Source organism: Bos indicus x Bos taurus, chromosome 20, assembly GCF_003369695.1.
Source record: "Bos indicus x Bos taurus breed Angus x Brahman F1 hybrid chromosome 20, Bos_hybrid_MaternalHap_v2.0, whole genome shotgun sequence".
NCBI classification, from domain to species: Eukaryota; Metazoa; Chordata; class Mammalia; order Artiodactyla; family Bovidae; genus Bos; species Bos indicus x Bos taurus.
This window is the reverse complement of record NC_040095.1, coordinates 56,778,822-56,792,640: the sequence shown is the minus strand read 5'-3', so window position 1 is coordinate 56,792,640 and position 13,819 is coordinate 56,778,822. Positions and strand designations below refer to the sequence as shown.

Genomic DNA, 13,819 nt, shown 5'->3' with positions numbered 1-13,819 from the left:
TTGCGACTTTGTGTCTGATTGCAGCCCTCCAGGCTCCTCTGTCCATGGGCTTCTCCAGGCAAGAATATTGGAGTGGGTTGCCATTTCCTTCTCCAGGGGATCCTCCTGACCCAGGGATCAAAACAGCATCTCCTGCACTGTGGGCAGATTCTTTACCATCTGAGCCACCAATTGAAAGAAGTTGAAAGATTCACACTTTTTCCTAAGGAGGAAACAAAGTCACCAACAACAATATATTTGGTCTGCTGCTCAGCTAATCATGTCCATGTTTCGCCAAAAAAAAACTTGAACTGTACCCAGTCACAGGAGGGGAAGGTTTGGGGTTGGGTTTTCTCTGCCAGGAGGAGGGCTGAAGAGTGAATTTACTTTGAGAGACCGTTTCAGCACAGCCCTGAGGGTAAAAGGAGCAAAAGCAAGATCCCTTCTGCTTTCTTCCCTGGGGTTTTAAAGGCAGCAGTACCACTAATAACCAACTATGATAGTAATCTTTGGAAAAACTGGTAAACATCAGTATGATTAAGGCATAGACAAGCCTATAATTTGTACCTCCAGAGTAAAGAGATAATAACAGCTTTCTTCTCACAGCATATAAAGGGTAAAGAGCTGTTCTTTCCCTAATGATGTTGAATTACAAGAGGCCACTCTGCCTCTCCTTCCAAGGGGTCTGGCTAGATTCTAAGTGAAGTTGGGGCATTTCCTGGGGGCATGAAGCACACCAAGATATTCTGAAATCAGGAAAAATTGTCTCTGGGGCAGTTCTTCTGGGCTTGTAAAGGAATTCTGCTCTAAGAAATAATTCTAAACGAACCAGGAGAGCATTCAAATCTGGTTAACAGCCCTGGCTGCAAGGGTAACGGACCAGCCAGCGTGGCCAACCTCCCAGCCCAGTCTGTCCCTGGGGAGATGTTTGAAGAGAAATCCAGAGGAGCTCCGGGCTGGAGAAGAAGGCTTCTGTCTGTCCTAAGTCAGCAGCTGGGCCGAGGTCTCCCAGGTAGCCAAACTGAGATGCTGGAGGGATGTTGGTCCGCAGCCCAATTATAGACCAGGAAACAGAAGAAGGAAACGGAGCCGAGGTGGCTGACTGGTCCTCTCCTGTCTAGAGGGAAAACTGTAATAGGAAGACTCAAAAAGGAAGCACTGGGCTAATTGACTTTTCTAGTTATTTTGCCAAACACTTTTTAAGCTGAGCTTCTTTCCTTTTCACATCTTATGATTCACGCAGATGCACCCACATCCGTGCTTCCTATGAAAATAGGCATGACACAAAGGCAACCACAACCCCCACCATCCACTGCAACCCAGAGCGCCAAGCAGGGCACACAAGTAGCTTTCACATCCCCGTCCTCTCCCCAAGGCTCCGTGTGGACCTACTGGCAGTCTAAGCTCTGTTTTCCCAGGTGATTCCAGTGATTCAGATCCCAGATTTTGTGGTGATGGTAGTGGTGGTGACTGGGGTGGGACAGGGTGGACTGTCTCCCCCCGAAAAAATCTACTTCACGTGCATCTGAAATCTCATGATCAAAGTCACTGGCAAGTTTGAATGAGTCGGGGCTGTCGTTTGGGCAGAAGAGAAGAAGAGAAGTGGTCCCCATGTCCCACAGAGAAAGCCTCTTCGGGTGGAGATGCCCCACTTCAGGTCAAACTGGGCTCTGTGGTCCAGGCTCTCGGCTGAGAGGACCGGGCAAGAGGTGATCCTGGCGGACATCCACACCTGCTCTGTGCAGGACCTCACTGGCCCTAGGAGTGTGGTGAAACTGAGTGTTTGACAAATTCTATATTTACCCATACATATTCTACAGCTTAAGAAAATGCTGTCTCTCAGCATGTACACACTGCTATATATAAAATAGATCAGTAACAAGGACCTACTGTATAGCACGGGGAACTCAAATCAATACTCTGTAATGACCAAATGGGAAAAAAAGCTAAAGAAAGGGGGACATATGTATCTGTATAACTGATTCACTTTGGTGTATACCTGAAACTAACACAACATTGTAAATCAACTGTACTCAATCAACTCAAATCAACTCAAATACATTTTTTTTTTTAAAGAAGAAAATTCTGTCTCTCTATCACAACCCAGGGGCTGCACATTTTACAAACCTCACCAACAGTTGCACCTCTGTTTCGTGATGATCACATGTGACAAGGTAAGAACGGGGAAGGGGGTGCTCTTCAGTAAACCCATTTTTTTTCTGCTGTAAATTATTGTGGCATGTTTCAATTCCAATACCAATTTCCTCCAGTAAATGTGTTTTTCACCTAAAATACTCTAAGAAATATTGTCAACTTCTGAATCATGCTGGGAAGTGCCAGAAAGCATGGAAAATTTTAAATGGGATGGTTTCAACGTCACTTATATTTTGTTCAGAGATATAAATATGCATTAGGATTTTCTTCCCTTAGTTGATTCACTTTCTCAATTATGCTTCACTTATGTAATTAGGTTGTATGTGTTGAAATCCAGCTACAGGAAGGAAGATGACCTAGAAGCATCATTTTACGGGAAAACAACCCTGCCATGAAATATACACTGGTCATCCTCCAGGGCAAGGATTCATTCCTTGTAACCAAGACTCTGAATATCCTGAAAGTTTCTGTCAAACTTCTACATCTTTCCTCATATAATATAAAAAAATTGAAAATTTGCATTTTACACTTCCCATCAATCAAATGTTAAATCCTGTGTTACTTTTAGCTGTTCCGCCTGAAGGAAAAAAAAATAGAGAAGTGAAGCAATGTCAAAAGCAAGAGAATTTGTGCCTTTTAAAGAGAATTACTGTGCCTTTTAAACAGTAAATACAGGTCAATCCAAGACCACAGGAATCTGTTGTATTTATTTGTTCTTCCAAAGTTCTAGAATGAAATGTGAATAAAAGTTATCAACTGGTAACTCTAAATAGTTTTCTTGCATTTTCCTGAGTAGCTTTAGCTAGATATATTGTCAACTATGAAAAACAGATTTTCAAAAGGGCCATGATAGATACAAAAATTTATATAGATCAAAAAAAATGGACTTGAAACTTAGGAAAACCTTATATGGACAGCATGAAATTTCTGCAGAAGAAGCACTGTTCAGTATTGACTATAATTGATACAGAAAGAAGAAGGCACCTTGATCTGATCCTTATTCTAGTGTGTCTGGGGTTATTTTTGAATACAATACTGAAATACTGGATCTGCTCTGAAGATCTTGGAAAGCAAAATCCAGCAGGGGTGATCCAAATCACTGCCTCCCAAGACCCCCACCTTCTCCAGCACATCCAGGAGCTCTGGGGTCACTTTCTTCTACACCTATTACACTGTTAATACTGAAAGGCTTTCACTTCTCAATCTCTTTTTCTCACCTAGTAAACACTCCCAGAAATTGCTTTAAGAAAAATTGCTTCCCTTTGTCGCATGGCTCTGTGGCTAACGTCCCGATTCTGTTATTGCTGACTCTCCTGATTATTCTATTTCTCAAACTCAAGTACAAGCATACAGAACAGAGGACGTACTCACACACACACACACACACACACACACACACGCACGCAGAGATGTAATGAGCAGGAACCAGAACTACCTCGCAGGATGCTTTTGAAATAATGAGATAAATTATAGGATGGAATTTACACTGTCCTGCTCTTGAAAGCTGCACATGGCAATCCTGATGTCCCTGAGAGACTCCAGACAGGACAAGCCGCATAGGAGCAAGGTCCGGAGTGGCCACTCCCACTTTCTTAGACAAACTTGTCCCACAAACCTAGATAGTCATGCGCTCAGTTACTCAGTCGTGTCTGACTCTTTGCGACCCCATGGAGAGAAGAGCCTGGTGGGCTACAGTCCATGGGATTCTCCAGGCAAGAACTGGAGTGGGCTGCCATTTCCTTCTCCAGGGAGATGGTCATAGAATGGATTTTAAGAAAACCACTCTAATGGCGTTAAATACAATCCAAACTACTGATCACCATGTCAAAAAAAGGAAACGGTGAAAAAGATCTCGAAGATATACATCAGCATTGGAGAGGGGACGTTTCTGCACAGGAAGTGAAATGAAAAAGGGCACTGGGAGGGAAAGGTCTTTTTTATAAACTTTATATAATTTCTCAATTGTAAACATGAAAGGTGTTTTAGTCGGAATATGTATGTGTTTATATTATGTGGATGACTAACAAAACCTTTTAAAAGAACAACAGTGATCCAAATTTCTAAATTTTGGAGCCACAACCCTCATCACCCTTCCCTTATCATTCCAAGGAAGATACAGATCTTCCAGATGTGGTTTTGGCACTAACCTTGCGCGTGCATGAGACTAGGTAGGTGTAAGCACTGCTGCCTGTTTCGGGAATCCCACAGAACAGGGACCATGATGAGGCTTTTGTTCTAGTTTACAGCTTCTATGAGAGGCTGAACTCACCTCCTCAGGGTCACCAGACCCTGAGGGGACCTGGTAAGGGCCCTCACTTTCCAGATGCAAGTTCATCAGATGATTCCCCATCCTATGGTCGCGTCTCAATCCCTCATTTCTTCAAGTCACTCAGAAACATATTCCTTTTGTGGTCCAAGCATCCTTAGAGGGACACGGCCGATATAAGCAGGAGTCTTGTTTTTTCCATGTGCCATGTATGGAGCTGAGAACCGGGTCCTGTGCCCAGAGCCTTGTGCCAAGCACTTGCTTTTAATTTCTGAATTGGCTCATCTTTCTGTGTCCACTGTGCAAAACTTCTTAGGAGGGAGCCACTGTGAGCCTGCTGTGACTATTACTTCTCCCTAAACTGCTGCCCCTGGGCTACAGCATCTCAGTGATTTAGATCCTTTATATTAGTTTTCCTAGTACACAGTCATAGTCTGAATGCCATCTACTTAAATATTTGAAAGAGCTCCCCAAATATAATCTAAAGTTACATCTCTCTGTACTCCCATTTCCTTAAGACAGCTCCCTCTGACAGCTCTCTGTCTAGCTCTGGACCACCACCCTCTCACTGTTAATACCCTTCTCCCAATCCTCTTGCACTCATTTTCACTTTATTCGTCTCATGAAACAGAATTACTTCATCATTTAGGAACTATAACCTGTTATAAAGGTGAAACTTGTCGATCAAACCCTTACACATTTACCATCCCATCATCTAGAAATCTGTCCAATATGGTAGCCATGAGCCACAGGTGGTGATTTATGTGAAGGTTCAGCAAAATTAAATTTAAGATTGAGTTTCTCATTCACACTAAGTACGTTTCAAGTGCTCAAGAGACAAATGGAGCTAGTGTCTACGGTACTGGGCAACACAGATACACAACATTTTACTCATTGCAGAAAGTTCTGGAGAACTTTGGACAGCCCTGATCTAAGTATTTAAACTATCATGGTACCCAGACCCTTGGGAGAATTCAAAGCTTTAACAGCAAGAAGAAATTGAATCTTGGGAAAGCAGATGTATTACATGATAATAAATGAAAGTAACAAATTAACTTCGGGAATAAGTAAATTTCCCCACGTTATCTTCCTAAACATTATGTGGGCTTCCTGGATGGCACCAATGCAGGAGATGCCAGAGATGTGGGTTCCATCCCTTGGTCTGGAAGATCCTCTGGAGGAGGAAATGCCGACCCATTCCAGTATTCTTGCCTGGAGAATGCCGTGGACAGAGGGGCCTGGAGGGCTATAGTTCATGGGCTCACAAAGGTCCCAAAGAGTCGGACGTGACTGAGTGACTGACTGAGCACAACGCATTACTTACCCTGACCGGACTAGAACACTGTTTAGATTCTGGAATAATCTTCTATGAATTCACAGAAATATTTTTTAAGAAGAACATTTATGAAGCTGTCAATCTGCTCCTTTTCCGTTTAGGTATAAATAAGTTTGAAAAGCTTAGATGAACAGGAATACGGGAATGTTTCCAGCCGCCTTAAAGCCTTCCAAATGGGGAGCCAATCTTACAGCCTCCGGTGGTGACAAGGGGGCCATCTCCCCATGTGCCAAGCATCTCTTCATCCATCAGCCTGCTCAGCTATTACTTCCCCATGAAATCTGCCTGAAACAGTTCCCTTCCCACATAGAACAACCAGTGTCAATCTCCCCCCGCTTTGTTCAACTACCATCTCCTGTGCTTAAGTCCATCCCTGCACATCCTGCTGAATTCTAGTTACTTACATCTGTTCTCCCTGTGTGGCTGGGAGCTCCTAGAGGGCAGGAAAGTGACCGGCTCTCATTTGCATTCCCAGCACTTGGCACTGTGTCTGACACCTAGAAAGCTGATTGGACTGAACAAGCTGGACACAAAGATGTACGCTTTTCACTCCACTCTGGTCTTGCAGTCATGGGTATTTGAGGCATAATCAATGTAAGCTACTATGTTACTGTCTACATTTAGTTAGCTGACATTTTAATTAATTTGAAATGTTAGCAGGAATAATTACCTGCCACGATCCAGCCGGCTGTTGGTAGCCTACATGTATTTGCTTTCTAAATCTAATAGGTTTCCAATTTCTTGGGGGAAAAATAAGCTTTTCTCTGGGTCCAAAATGGAGAAGGAAATGGCAACCCATTCCAGTATTTTGGCCTGGAAAATTCCATGGACAGAGGGGCCTGACGGGCTACAGTCCGTAGGGTGGCAAAGAGTCAGACACCACTGAGCAACTCTCAGTTCACTTCTGGGTCCAAAAAGACTAACTAATGACATTGCAAAGTGAAATAAATACTGCTGTTCAATCTGAATTCTTTAATATTTTTTAAAATATACAAATAAGTCATTGAGTGATGGGATTTTGATTCGATGAGCCAAAAGACAATGAAAAGCATTGTCAATATTTAAAACCTAGATAAAAACTCACTCTCCAAAGCTTCTCCAGGAAAATGTCCACTGGTTTTTTTTCCCTAAGAAACTTAACTTTATAAAATGGGCAAACACCCACATTTCAAAAGGGAGGCCCAAATACGTCTTACATTGTCAAAAAGATCATTAGTTCCTATGTATGTGCTCTTAAAACCAGAATCCTAATAATCTTGATTAAAAGACTGGCATCAGCAATCAAAATTTAAGATATAATAACTCAGTACTAAATGCAAGCTATGAAATTCAAGAAGATGATTTCCTAAGCAAGAAAGGCCTGGCCCTTTCAGTGCTGTAATAAAGTCAACTGTTTCCCTTCAGGTCAGATTGGGAGCCCAATGGTTCTTTCATTTCTCATCTCTCCTTTAAATATCAATGGAATACCACATTTTATAACTTTTATATTGAAAGATAGAAAACACTATTTCTGAATTTGTTGAGGAATTTGTAGAACAATTCTGTAATCCATCTCAATTTAGAGCCATACCCCAGAGATTTATTTGAATAGAGTTGGAATTTCCAAATGCCTACATATGTATTATCACATTTAATGCAAATTGTTCATATACATGATTAGCCCAATTATTCAGGCCACATCTGCTCAGTTTACATATTTTTCATGACATCTCCCTCCATTCATTTTTCCTTCTTGACTTGAAATTTTATACTTTTCTTTCTTACTAGTCTTGAGTTAGTAAAATGGCGATAAAAAGAAAAAGAGGTGAAATTCCAGCTGATCATAGTTTTTAAACATACGAAGTTCTCTTAGAAAAACTGACTGAGAATATTGAAATTGCTGCTAATTGAAAGGCTTTTGTGAGTAGAGGCAGTACTCTAAGTGATTTCAAGTCTTTCAGTGTTTGTGTCTTATTCAAACACACTTAATCTACAACTCCCAGTTACAAACAATTATTTTATAATAGTCTTTTCCTTTATTTAAGTTTGTGTGCTATGGAGGCTTATTCCCATTTTTATAGGTGAGGGAAAAAAAAGAAATAGAGAGAGACAAGGTTGACCTGTCCAAGCAGAGGCCAGGGTTAGAAACCAAGGCACTCGATGGGAGGTCGAGTCCATTCCCTGAAGTCAGTGGCTCTCACATTATCTGCCTGTCGGTGAGCTTGTGAACACAGATGGTGGCTGGAGAGGGAGTACCCTGAAGTGTTGGATTTGGCAGGTCTGGGGCGGGTCTTGAGAACGTGCATTTCTTTATAAGACGCTGCAGATGCTGCTGCAGCCAAGGGTGGTCCTCGGACCATACTTTCCTCCCTGGGCTCGTTTTACATCCTGTAAGTTGTCAGCCACATCTGAGCAGGGCCTCTCCTGGGTAAGGTACGGTTGCTCTCCATGCCTGTCCCCCGGTGCCAACTGGTCACCATCGCAATGCCTGTGGCATCTCATACACAAGTAGATGCTGCCTGAATCGGCTTCTGTTTTCCATGGTACAAGGGAAATGAGATTGGGCCAGTGAAACACGTAAAGAACCCTTTCTGTAGCATCTATTTTGGCTAAAGCATCCCATCCTTTTCCTCTTCTGAACCACTAAATGTAATAAGTGAAACTAAGCGGCACAGAATGGCAAGGAAAACTGTCCCCAAGTCCTTACCCTTCCAAGGAGCCCTTTATGTCCTGGGCAGGGAGTCTGAGGTTGCCAGGCCACGACGTAAGACCTCCAGGTATCCGTGTTCTCCCCAGACGCACACTATGGCCGTTGACATTAGTCAATACCTTCCCAGCTTCGTGAGGGGGATTTAGTTGCTGTTCATTCTTAGAAATTAAATGACTATCCTTCCATCGCCCATCCCCAAATAATTTCTTCAACTCCTCCTTATTTATGATGCAAAATAAACCACTTTAAAGGGGCATTATCCTGTTCATTTTTTTTTTTTTCAGATTACTTGAGAACAGAGATGCTACGCTTTTTGAGAAAAGTGGTGGATTGTGGTGCCCCAGGCAGTTAATGAGCTAGAGAACCAAGATCATGTGAACCGCCACATTCTAGGTTAGACCCGACTGATGGAAACGAAAGAGCTGGAAGAAACGGATTACTGACAGTTTGTTAGCGTTGAACGTCATGGTCTTACCTATGCACACTAGATCCATAAAACCATACATTCCATAGCAGATCTGAAAAAGGATGTCCTTCCTCTGCCACACTGCATAGGGGCTGAAGGCTGACCAGAGGAGCCAGGTCACACTCGCTATTAAGAACAGGGATCCTAGAATTACAGCGATCATCTGAACTTTCTCAACCAGTGTTATAGAAATGCTTTGCCACTAAAAGAAAAACAGAGGCATGTAAGAAAAAGTGCTGTGGATAATTTAAAAAGAAAAAAAAAAAAACATTTTTAGCCCCATGTTTCTCTTCACGTTAGACCCTTTTCAATTTGATCGGTCCCCAAATGAATTTTTTTTTTCCCATTTCATTCAGTGTATAAAAAATAGACCAGTAGATAAAGATTAATGAATTGCCTCAACTTCATTATTTTCCATAATTCACCACTCTGCAAATTTAATCTAGTTTTATTCCGGATAACCATACTGAGTGCGAATGGCTGAGGAATATTTAGTACTGAGGAATCACATTGTCATCTTTCACACATGCATGAAATTAAATGCACTCTGAAGACACATGATGAGGACTCCTCTGCCTGGAAACTTATTTTGCTATTAATACATCTGGCTACTGCAAAAAAGGGAAGTATCTCCTTTTGTGAAAAAATGTAAAAAGTAAATAAAGAAGCTATATAAGAACATCTGTGAAAAAGTCATTTAACACACTGAAATAATTATAAGGAAACTATAAAACTGTGTGTTATCTGTTATTGCTACATTTCATATGCTCAGATATTACTGGCTATTTATTAACTAATGAGCAATCCATGAAGCCATTCTTGTCAAGATTTAGAATTTGTACTTGAAGGAGTATCTTTGAAACTCACAAACTGTATAAGGGACCACCATTCAATGGAGACAATAATTTGATGTCCAAAGTATCAACATTTGAGAGGATTTATTGTACAAATGATGAAAAATCTTTCAAGGGTGTTACCAACTTGAGAGAATTAATTAATCATGTTCTCACTTTTCATCACTGAGACAGAAACACAACTAGAATCGCTATTATGGTCTGCCAGTAAGTCAAGCAATGAAACTCAAAACAACCCGCACAGTCTCCTTGTGTGTGAGAGTTGTAGCTGTTACAACATATGGCTTGTCAGAAGAATTGCTAAACAGTTTAAATAACCTTTAAAAAACAAATGAGCTTCAACAGTCAGAATCCATTGGGTGAATCTGACAACCTCCTTAAACTCTTTACTTACCTGGAGTGTGAATATGTGAATCCCCAGAAAGAAGTCTATCACTACTCATAACTTCCCTCTTTTCCTCATTGCCTCGGTCTCTCACCACAAATAAGTTACATATAATGATTTTAAGCATGATTTGAACCTTGCGTATTCTTAAGACACATAAGGCTACATTTGTTAAAGATTAAATATCAAAATGAATTCAAAATACTTCATTCTCTCAAGTCACTTACTGGCTTCTCTTAAAAAAAAAAAACACAAAAAAACCCAGAACCAAATGACAAAGTTTGTGGATTCTATAATGAAGACATTTTAAATCATTTTAATATGAAGATTAATTTATTGAAAAGTGGTCCTTATTTTTATAAATTTGCATGAATAATAACTGAACTAGTCAATATCATCACATTATTATATCATTACAAATAAATCAGTATTATATTTTGAGCATGTATCTGAAGCTTTATTTTTTTTTCACTATCTTCCTGACATAACATTAAGCACATTAATTTCAAATGACTAGGCATTTGAATTTTAAACCATTTAAAATTTGGTGTTGCCAGCCAAGTGTGAAGTGTCAGTGTCTGTGGTCTTGTTTAGTTTTGATGCCCATTAAAGTCTGCATTAAATACAACAACATGGTAAGCAACATAGAAAACTGCTTCCAACTAATCTCCAACTTAGATGGATGCTAACAGGTCTGTATACACTATGTTAGTCTTTATCAATTTATTAATCACATCACACAGATGAAAACAAAGCATCATTTTAAACCCATGAGGCAAAGATGTCCAATTTGTGTGTGTATGTATGTGTGTTTGATTTTCACAGGATGGGCTACAAGTTTCAAAATATATACGCCTGCATCACAGGAGTCAGAAAGTCAAAAGTGTGTGAAGAGGGTTCACCAGGAATGCACTTTATATACTGATATCTATTTTCCTTCTGCCAGATTCATTATGTAATTTCACTGGCGTTAAATTTGAACAGCTCAATATTGTATAATTAATTATATTTCACTCCAGTTAAGCTTATTAATTAATTAGTTGATCCAGGCTGCCTGCATGACAATTGAGTAACAGCATGGTGGCCACAGACACCCTCGTAGGCACTTGGATTTGGGAGAACTCGTGGGGATGGTCTTATGGTGCTGTGGTGTGTCCTGGGACAAGGAAGCTGGTGACCCTGGGTCTCAGAGTCAGCTGACTGCCAGGACAGGGAGGCCATGCTCAGGCGGCAGGCTTCCCAAACATGAGGCTCAGCCATTCCTTGACGAGAAAGGCGAATGAACAACAAGACAGACTTACTAGAAATAAGAAGCATATGGTATCACTTATATTTGGAATCTTAAGAAAAAAAAACCCTGATACAAATGAATTTATACAAAATAGAAATAGGCCCACAATCATAGAAAACAAATTTATGGTTACCAAAGGGGAAGGGTGGGGGAGGGAAGGGATAAATTAAGAGGTTGGGATTAAAATATACACACTATTATACTTAAAATAGATAACCAGCAAGGGCCTACTGTATAACACAGAGAAGTGTACTCAATATTTTGCAATGAACTATAAGCAAAGAGAGTCTGAAAAGACAGATATATGCATATGTATAACTGAATCACTTTACTGTACAAATGAAACTAACACAACATTGTAAGTCAACCCAACAAGAAAAAAAGGAAATATTGATGCCTCACACTTGTTTGGTGTTACCAAATTTAAAATGGTTTAAATTCAAATGCCTGGCTGTTTGCAATCAATGCATTTAAAATTATATCAGGAAGCTAGAATAAAAAAGAACAACTCTTGATTACAATACACCTGGAGGCTCAATTATTTACTATCATAGAAATGATTTTTTTGTGGTGGATATAAGAAGTACTTTGAGATTTTTGAAATTTACTTTTAAAGAAGGACAAACTGTTCAAAATCTGTAATGAACTCCCTGCAATTTTGGTTTTCTGTTACTTCGCTAATAGTGCAAATGTGCATGCAAGTGTGTCTGAAAGTGCATGTATATTCTTCACATGCTGATGAACCTTAAAATTAGTACTATTTCACTGAAGCTAATGAGGACAAACCGTTACTGAATAAAATTTATTAAACCAATTATGAACTTAGAGATTGCCCTTTGAACACTGACACCATCTTGATAATTTCTTCACCCACTGTATACCGCTCTCTTATTTTTACCACTATGTACAAAAAGTGGGATTTTTCACATTCTTCCCCTAGGAAAAATACTACTTCCCACCACAAGGAAACACGCCTGGAAGACACTCATTTTCTACCAGGCTCAGCCTAAAGGAACTGTGTTAATGGACCATTAGCTTGGACAATAAAAACAGTAGATGAGTGTCTTGGGGCTTCTCTCTCTACCACAATAATACTGAAGACCTGGACTGCAGTTTGTAAGGCACTTCTGAATCTTGAACAAAATTTGTCAACTGCTGAGCACACTTTTTTCTCCTCTAAAACTTCATACATAAGTATGTACATATATATTTTTTTTTCACTTAAATGTCTTCCCAACTTTGGAAAGGAAAGTAACAATAATCAGATTGGTTTAAAGCCAATAATTGCTGTTATTTTCTTTCAGTCTATAATATGTGAATATGTATGACTCTTATATTTCCGAAAAGCTGTTCACCTCTACACAACTATTGAACCTATTGTTTCTACAAAAATTGGGACCAATTGGTTCCTCATTGGGAAGTTCATTCTAATTTAGTGTACAAGAAGAAGTAATGTAATATTCATGGCCTGTATTTATCCAGGACTAATATGTGCCAGGCATTTTTCTAAGAAGTTATACATATTAACTCATCTAATTTCCCTGGCTACCTTAGGAGGGAGGTACTATTACAATCCCCATTTTACAGATAAGGAAACAGGTAGAGAGAGGCTTAACAATTGCTCCAAATTAAAACATCTTGTAAGGACTGGAGTTGAGATATAAACCCAGATAGTCTGGCCTCTAGGTCATGCTCTTAACCCTGTTACTATTCTGTGTAATAATTTCATTGAGCTCTGATAACAGTTAATTGCATGTATTCATGCTAAGTTGCTTCAGTCGTGTCCGACTCTGTGCGACCTCATGGACAGCAGCCCACCAGGCTCCTCTGTCCACGGGATTCTCTAGGCAAGAATGCTGGAGTGGGTTGCCATGTCTTTCTCCTATACCCCATCATTTCAGTGCCATGGCAGTTTTTTGATAAAAGCTTCAAGACTGTCTTTTCTGATCTACTATGACAGCTTTCTAGCTGCATAGCCAGCTGTGAGTCACTTGCTGATCCTCTATTTAAACACTCAAATCTATATTCCTAATGAAAGAAAACCTGCCCCCACTGGGCTGGACTCTAAGCTCCATTAAGGAGGCTAAATATTTTTTTCAGCACATATTCCCAGTGCCTGGCACATAACTGTTGCAGGAAGGATGGAAGAAAGGGATGGAAGAATATTACAAGGAAGACAGGGAAGAAGGAAAGAAAGAGGAAGAAGGAAAGAAGGAAGGTAGGGAAGGAGGGATGAAAGGAGGAAGGGAGGGAGAGAGGCGAGAGAGGCATACTCCTCAATTCAGCTTCATCTGATTCTCTGTATTCTCTCAAAGGCTGTGTACCTTTTACTTCGGTCCCGTCTCTGCTTTTGAGCACATTCTCACTTGATGAAATCTCTCATCTATCCATAACTTGCT

General features: G+C 40.3%; 1 protein-coding gene across 1 annotated transcript in view; it reads right to left on the bottom strand.

Moving 5' to 3' along the window:
• MARCH11 (membrane associated ring-CH-type finger 11) overlaps positions 1–13,819 on the bottom strand; it is a 118,188-nt gene that overhangs the window by 16,328 nt on the left and 88,041 nt on the right. The window contains exon 3 of the mRNA XM_027520372.1: positions 8,900–9,092. Within this exon, the coding sequence (XP_027376173.1) occupies positions 8,900–9,092 (193 nt within the window). The remainder of the gene's footprint in view (positions 1–8,899; positions 9,093–13,819) is intronic.